Genomic DNA, 9,224 nt, shown 5'->3' on the forward strand with positions numbered 1-9,224 from the left:
AAAAACAAAAACAAAAAAAAAAAAAAAAAAAAAAAAAAAGATCAAGTTCACCTGACCGAAGACTAGTATTCTGCTCCTGTGCAAAAGTTTACATAGTTTATGTAAATATTATCCTCTAAGTCTCAAGTCATGTAAGATACATTGCCTTCCTCTCTCACAGCAATATATCTCTTCAGTAAAGATGCTATTGTGGGCTTACTTGGCCTCTAGGCATTGCTCTCTCTTCCTTTTCTCAGTAAAATTTGTGACATACAAGGTTATAATACAGCATGATCTGAGCAGCTTAAATTTTAGAAACTATTATAGCAGGCCCAAACAATTAAGCCAGAATCCCTCAAAGTAGTTCTTAAGCACTGCCCTTTTTTTTTCTTTTTCTTCAACACACACATAAACACACACACACGAGACTCTCAAGACTGATGGCGGGGGGTGGGCAGGCTGGGGATTTGGCTCAGCGGCACAGCGCCTGCCTGGCAAGCGCAAGGTCATGAGTTCAATTCCCAGTACCAGAAAAAAAACAAACAAACAAAAAAGACTGAGGGGGATAAAAAGACAAGCTCAACAATCCAAGTTACTTAATATGACATATCTGATCTCTATGCCCTATCCCTTGCCGAGGAAATCATGAGTCCAGGATACCAAACTGCTGTGTTACCTGTTTCATTACAGCATATATTTCCCGATCCTTTGTTCCTACTGTCCTCTCTAGGATCTTTACCTACTTCACTCAAAGACTGTAAAATGTCTGTAAATTCCTTTTGATCACCACTACAATGATTTTCACAGGAGAGGGTTAAGACCTGCTGATATTATTACTTAAAAGTCCTATCCTGCAATAACATGGACAGAACCAGAAATCAGCATGTTAAGTAAGGTGGGCACAAAAAAATAAGCACGACATAATCTGTCTCATATGTGTAATAAAAAGGTTTATCTCATAAAAACTGAGAACAGAATGAGGTTAGGAAAGGTTGAGGAGAGTGAAGGGATGGAAGCATGAGGGCGGCTGGTCAATGTGTTCACAGAAGAAAGAAGCCTGGTGTGCTATTAAACACAAAGGCAACCACAGATAACAATAACGTACTGTACACTGCAAGAAGCTACAAGGATTTTTAATGTTTCTCCAAAAAGAAGTAACTGAGCAGATATGTTTACCCTAATTTTAACAGTACACATTATATGTACTAACATCACATTATATATAATTATGTGTATGAATTAAAAATTATTTTAAAATTTAAAAAGTCTTATACCATAAATATAAGAATGAAAATTAATAAAGAAAATCCCTAGAGCTGTTCAGTTATTTGAATACATGTTATGAAAAATTGCAAGTGCTATACTGTTGGATTATTAATAAAAGTATTTTACTGGATTATCGATAAAAAAATACAGGAAAACACCAACAAAGACGTATGCAAAAATATCCACATTAGGGTGTCACAAGTTACAGGTTGCAAGTTGTTAAATACCTGATCAAAAAGTTGTTTCCCAGTTGTATTAGGCTGAATGGCAAATTCCAACTCAGCGTCCATTGTAGTTACTCTTACATTGATCTGCAATAAAAACAAAAGGGACAATCATTAGGAAAGAGAATATACTTTTTAAATAGCAAGGATGAAAAACTATTTTTCTGATTCATATTTTCTTTATTAAAGTGATACAAATTGATTTGTCACAGGAAATCTTCAATCTGTTTGAAAAACAAAAAGATTATGAAGTCCTCATTGAAAAACATCTCATTACTAAATTCTTAACCCACACTGGGGCGCTGGACTTTCTGTGCTCTCATTTGTCCTTTGTAACAATACTAGAAGATACTGTTTGTCTCTATGGAAACTCAAAATGTCCCCATTACTTGCCCAAGGACACAGTTATTAAACAACAGAGCAGGTATTTAATTCCTAATGTCACTCACTATTTCTTGTTTCTTTCAGTATAAAATCTACTATTTAGTTTTATAAATAATCTACTATTTATATATTTTTATAAATAAATCTACTATTTAGTTTTATACTGCAAATGTATTCTTCACTTTATAAAAGACATTTTTCTAAAACCCTTTTACTTGCTAGATTATATTTTAAAAATTTTCTTGTGTAAATACAATTCTAATGAGGTATCTTAAAAACCTAACATGCCTTAGCAAAATAATTTTTAGCCCACAACCGCATTTTTACCTGGAATCCCTCATGATGTAGCCCAAATCTATTTGGTACCTTTAAAATATAAAAACTCTAGACTCTTTATTTCCATTTATGTATCTTAGTCATTGTAACAACTACCTCAGCATACATTATGGCTTTTACCTACAATATGAATCAAATCTTACAGACTCATCCTCCTTTGAAATAATATCTTACTGGAAAAAGATACAAAGCAATACATGTATCTATATAAAAATGAAACAATACAACAAAATGCATAAATCTAACATCCAATTTAACTAGAAACAACAAATATGGTTGTATATACTGATTTGTCTGTGAAGTTCTTGTGAATTTCCCTAACTTCAAGTCCCCCACAGGGAAGCCCCAACATGTATCTGTGTTTTTTATTCTCTTGCTTCTTTAAAACAGCAGTTCTATCACAAATATTAGTACCTATAAATAAAATTTTGATTTTTTCAGCTATAATTGCAAGTACTTGCAAATGTCTTTATTGATACAAATGATTACATATGCATATTACTTTATGAAAATTTATCAATTATACTTTTGACACATTCTCTATTTTAATTATAATTATCAACACAGAAATTATACAATATATATAATTCACTCATATATTCTTTTGATATGAACATTCTACTTCAACAGTTTTCAGAAAATGCAACAGTCTTGATTTTTCAAAATTTTATTTCTAAGATTCAATGATGTTTTTGTGAATTTTATATGCCCATTCTCCTGTCAATGGATACTATATCTACTGCTATGAACATTCCTGTACATGTCTCCTAGCGCATATAGGACTTCCTCTAGGGTTAAGGGTATATTCAGAATTCCTAGATGCATACCTCTTACTTGAACCTTATGAGGTGACATTATCTTACATTATATCAACTTACATTCCTATTAGCAGTGTATAAGAATTCTTACTCATCTCTATGTTCCGTATATGCTGATTTCTTACTGTTTGACAATACAGTAGGTATAAATTATTATCAATACAGTCTTAAAGTGTGGATCACTGACTGGTGATGAGTTTGATGAACTTTTTATAGAACAATGTTACACAGCATACACAATTTGAAAATGATCCTCATAGGTTCATGATGTGAATGAAAGATATATTCCTGTCTGCTTCCTCACTGTCTCCTCACCGCCATGGGGTAAGCAGCTGTCCTCTAACCATGTGCTTCCATCATGCTAGTTCTGCCTTGAAGCCAGCCAACCATGGACTGAACCCTTTGAAAATGTAAAAAGAAGGAAGGAGGAAGGGAGGGAGGGAAGGAGGGAAGGACAAAAGAACCTCTCCATCAAGTTGTTGGTGGGTTTTGGATATTCTGTCCCAGCAACAGGAAAATGACTAACAAAAGACACTGAAATCTAAATTTCCTATAATATTCATGTATTATGAAATATTTTTCAATCACTGAAAACGTAAGAAAATCATTCTCAGCTCATGGTAGTACAAAAACAATTGTCTCCCCTCATTTGGATTGTGAACCATAATCTGCAACTCCCAATATAAACAATCTTAAAACTTTCAAATAGTGTTTCTTCCTTTCCATTTCTTAAAATGATTTCTTTTTCCTGTACAATAGGCCTCTTATTCAATGTTCAGCAGCAACAGAGACAGTGTAACTTTTGTTTCTGATTTTAGAAGGACTATTTCCACCATTAACACATTCAAAACAGTTTTTACTGTAGGTTTCCTTTTGTACCTAGCTTAAGAGATGACAGTTTTTATTTTTTTTGAATCATGAGTGGTGACTCAATTTTAACAACTGATTTTTCTCAATTTATCATCATTTTTCTCCATTAAACTAATCACGTAGACTTCTGGGAAGATGGCAAAATGGTGAGCAGCAGAGAAACAGCCTCTCCCATATTTGGAATCTAAACGCTGGAATATATAGCAACATGAGGAAGATAATGAGAAGGAAAGTGGACACCAGGGACCCGGAAAGGATGCGATGTGAGAATTAGAGCCCACAGGCAGAACAAAGAGAGGAACCACAACACAAAAGAGAGGATGATGGCAAATGGCACTTTCTCCCTGAGCCTGGCTCTCAGCAAGGGGCTCTCAGCGTGGGAGGAGTAGCCCAAACCTGCAGAAGCACAGTGACAACTGGAGACCACACAGGCCACCATGGAGAAACACAACAATGGAATGGAGCAGTGGATGAAGTGGACTACAGTGGCTGGTGAGTTATTCGGGTTCAGATACTCAGAATAATGTAAGATTGATCAGAATCAATGAAAAAGCAGAATATAGAACAAACAACAAAAAACCTGCTCACAGAAGTCAAGGCAGAAAACTTTGGAAGCATGGAAAGAGAATCTGACGTACAGATAAATGAGCCACACAGAACTCCAATTATGAATGATCAAGAAAAAAAACCTACCCCAAGGCACATAACAGTAGAAATTCTACAAATTCAACACAATAACAGTGTTAAAAGCTGTTAGTGAAAATAAATCACCTATAAAGGAAAGCCCATCAGAATTACACAAAACTTCTCAACACAAACCCTTAAGTAAAGGAGAGCTTAGAGTGAAGTATTTCAAGCCTAAAACGAAACAACTTTCAACCAAGACTGATGTACACTTCAAAACTATCTTTGCAAACTGAAGGAGCAATACAATATTTCCATGACCAAGAACATGTGAAGAAATTCGAGGCCACCAAACCAGCACTTCTAAGTATGTCGAAGGACATTCCAGAAAGAGATAACAAAAAAAAAAAGAAAGAGATAACAAAGACAAAAAGCACAGAAACTCCAACAGAATGAATCTACCAGGGAAGGCAAGTAATTACAGGAGAAAGAAAGGGAAGCAACAACAGGAGAATAACATAACAAGGATAAGTCAATACATATCAGTTATAATCATGAATTTAATGTTCATAATTCACCAATCAAAAGAAACAGATGGCAGAATGGATCAAGAAATAAGATCCACCAATATGCTACATACAAGAAACAACTAGAAAACAAATTCATAGACTAAAAGTCAAAGGATAGAAAACAAATCTCCATGTGACAAGAACCCAGAAAAAAGCAGGGATAGCTATTCAATTTGCAAATAAAGTGGATTTCACGCTAAGACTCATCAAGAGATGAAGGAGGTCACTACATCCTTGTTAAGGGAATAATCCAAGAGGAAAAATAACAACCATAAATATATCTGCACCAAAAACCAGTGCAACCAACTATATAAAACAAATATGAATGGATATGAAAAGTGAAATAAGCACTAATACAATTACAATGGGAGACTTCATTACCCCACTGTTACAGACAGATCAACTAGACAAAAAAATCAACAATGAAATATTAGAATTGAACCAAACTTTTGAACAAATGGACTTAAATGTCTACAGTGTTCCACCCCACAACATCTAAGTCTACATGCTTCTCAGCTGTACATGGGACATTGTCCAAAATAAACCACATACTAGTTCATAGAACATGCTTAAGTAAATGCAAAGGAACTGAAATTACCTCATGCATTTTATCAGACCATAGGGCAAAGAAAATGGAAATCAATGGCAAAAAAAAGCCACAAGAACTTCATAAATACATGGAAATTAAATAACACTCTACTAAACAACAAATGGGTCACAGATAAATTAAAGAAGAAATTAGACAGTTTCTACAATTAAACAATAATGCCAATACAACATACTGGAACTTACAGGACACAATGAAAGCACTCCTATGAGGTAAATTTATAGTATTGAATACTCATATCAGGAAAACACAGCAAGCTCAGATGGACAATTTAATGCTGAACCTCAAGCTTCTAGATAAAGAGCAAGTTAAATCCAAAGCTCATATGAGGGAGGAAATTATAAAGATCAGAGCAGAAATTACTGCAATGGAGACAGAAAACAATACAAAGAATCAACAAAGCAAACAGCTGGTTCTCTGAAATGATTAAATAAAACTGATAAACCCTTAGTCAACCTTATCAAAAAAAGAAAAGACTCAAATCCATCCAACTAGGAATGAAAAGAGTGAAATCAAAGCAGATCCTGCAGAAATCCAGAAGATCATCTACACCTACTTCCAGAACCTGTATTCTTTGTGGGTTTCTTTTGGTACCAGGAATCAAACTCAAAACCTTGCATTTGCCAGGGAGGCAATGTGCTGCTGAGCTATATCCCTGGCCTGAGAACCTGTATTCTATTAAGATGGAAAACACAGATGAAATGGACAGATTTCTAGATACATATGAATTACCAAAGCTGACTCAAGAAGATACACAAATCTTAAATAACATAATATCTGTCAACGAACTTGAACAATTAAAAACCTACCAACAAAAAAAAGCTCAGGCCCTGGCAGATTCACTGATGAATTCTCTAAGAAATTTAGAGAAGACTTAGTATCACTACTTCTTAAACTCTTTTAATGAAATTTAAAGGAAAGCAATACTCTCAAATTCATTCTTGGAAACAAAACCTGAGAAGGACCCAATCAAGAAAGAGAATTAGGTCAATATCCCTAATGAACGTAGATGCAAAAATCATCAATAAGATACTGGCAAACAGAATGGAGCAAATCATCAAGAAGATTATACACCATGACCAAGTGGGATTTATCCCAGGGATGTGGGGATGATTCAATATACATAAATCAATAAAAGTAGTACACCATATCAACAGAGCCAAGACAAACCTCACATGATCGTCTAAATAGATGCAAAGAAAGCTTGTGACAAAGTTCAACACCCATTCAGAATAAAAGCCCTACAGAAAATTAGAATACAAATATCTTTATCTCAATCTAATAAAAGCCATCTATGACAAACCAACAGCCAACATCATACTAAAATGGACAAAACTGAAAGTTGTTATTATTTGCAGATGACATGACACTCTACACATTGAAAACCCCCAAAACTCCACCAAAATACTTCCAGATTTAGTAATCAAATTAAGTAGCATAGCTGCATACAAAGTCAACACTCAACAATCAATACTAATCCTGTACACAAATAACAAATTTCCTAAAAGACAAATTAAGAAAGTCACATCTTTCACAATAGCATACAAAACAATGAAATACTTAGGAATCAATCTAGCCACCTCTAAGTTGAAAACTATAGTACTCTAAAAGAGCAGATCTAACAGGATATCAGAAAATGGAAAGATTTCCCTTGCTCTTGAGTAGGAAGAACCAACAGAGTGAAAATGGCCATACTTCCAAAATTGTTATATAGATTTAATGCAATCCCAATCAAAATACTAATAGCATACATCACAAAATTAGAGAAAACAATCCTAAAATTTATTTGGAACCAGAAGAGACACAGAATAGCAAAACCAAAAGCTACGAAGACAAGGCAGGGGACATCACAATTCCTGACTTGAAATTATACTACGAACTGCAGCGATAAAAACAGCATGGAACTGGCCAAAAAAAAAAAAGAGACCCAAGGATCAATGGAACAGACCAGAATATGCACAAAAAACCCCAGACATCCTTAATCACCTCATCTTTGACAAAAGAGCCAAACAGCTTCACTGAAAGATAGCCTCTTCAATAAATGGTGCTAGAAAAACTGGCTTTCCACATGCTGCACACTAAAACTCAACCCATTTCTCTTCCCATGCACTCAATTAAAATAGAACTGGATTGAAGACTTAAATATTACAACAGAAACACTAAATCTGCTGGAAGACAGAATATGTAGCTCTCTAAAAGACACTGGTGTAGGCAAAAACTTATGTACAAGACCCCTCTCAGATATACAAAACCCCTCTTTAATATACAAAGAATCAACAACTGGGATCTCATCTTATTAAAAACCTATTGCACAGCAAAAGAAATCACCAACAGAGTGAAGACAACCCAGAGTGGAAAAAATTTTCACCAGCTGTTCCTCAAAAGATTACTATCTAAAATATACAAAGAACTTAAAAAATCAGACTCCCCAAATTTAAACACCCAATCCAAACATGAGCCTCTGAAATGATTACGTACTTCTCAAAGAAGCAGAAATGGCAAATAAATACATGAAAAAATGTTCGACAGCACTGATCATTCAAGAGAAGCAAATGAAAACAATGCTGAGATTCCATCTCACTCCAGAAAGAATGGCTATCATCAAGAGGGGCTGCATAAGAAAAGGAACCCTGCTCCACCACCAGTGGGAATGAAGACTGGGGCAACCACTGTGGAAATCAGTATGGAGATTCCTCAAAAAACTAAAACTAGAGGTTTCATTTGACCCAGCTATTCCCCTTCTTGGTATTTTCCTGAAAGAATTAAAAGCATCATACCTGCAACTAGAGACCATACTCATAAGTGAAATAAATCGGACCCACATGTGTCAACATCATATTGTCTCCCTAGTGTAGGAACCTGAAAGACTACGTAAAACTCAAAACGGACAACAGATGATAGGAAAGGGAAAGAAATTGCTCAAAGGAAGGAACGACTGGAATAAGGGAAAGAAAAAAGAAAGGAATGCAAAATATATATATGAATAACTGCAATAACTGTATTATTGCTGATGTCTATTGAAATGAACAGTTAATGATTACAATTTTTTATGTTCTGATTGACTGCGCATGCTTGTGTCTGGTGGTCTGAGCAACTGATCTGAAGGTAACAATATGCAGTGGAATTACAATGGGGAACTCCTACCATCTTGTCTAGTGAAACTCTGTATTATCTCTACTGTTTTTCAAAGAATTATTTTCTTATTCCCTATAATGATTTGAGCAATCTTTCATTCTTACATCTGGTAAGCTGAGCAATGTAGTTGAGGATAGTGATATGTAATGTACCAACCACTGTTGACTCTTATTATTTTGTTTTGAGACTCTATCACTTTGAAGTTCTTGCTTTGATTTGTTTATGTTTGTGATATTGGTATGCTGCTACTGTTCTATTTCTCTGTTTCTCATTTGCTACTGTTCTATTTCTCTGTTTATTTCTCATTTACTACTCTTTTTAAAAATAAATAAAAGCATCATACCACAGCAATATATGCACGCCCATGTTTATAGCGGCACAGCCTGTAATAGTTAACTCTTACAGGAAAATA

At 34.8% G+C, this 9,224-nt stretch overlaps 1 protein-coding gene across 5 annotated transcripts in view; it reads right to left on the bottom strand.

Annotated features, from left to right (window-relative positions):
- The window catches only part of Rdx (radixin), an 84,009-nt gene that overhangs the window by 53,134 nt on the left and 21,651 nt on the right, over window positions 1-9,224 (bottom strand). For all 5 annotated transcript variants that reach the window (XM_013511102.1, XM_013511101.1, XM_013511100.1 and 2 more), the window contains one exon: window positions 1,473-1,556. In XM_013511102.1, coding sequence (XP_013366556.1) covers window positions 1,473-1,556 — 84 coding nt within the window. The remainder of the gene's footprint in view (window positions 1-1,472; window positions 1,557-9,224) is intronic.

This window comes from Chinchilla lanigera, unplaced genomic scaffold, assembly GCF_000276665.1.
Source record: "Chinchilla lanigera isolate Chin_1 unplaced genomic scaffold, ChiLan1.0 scaffold00011, whole genome shotgun sequence".
In the NCBI taxonomy this organism is placed as follows: Eukaryota; Metazoa; Chordata; class Mammalia; order Rodentia; family Chinchillidae; genus Chinchilla; species Chinchilla lanigera.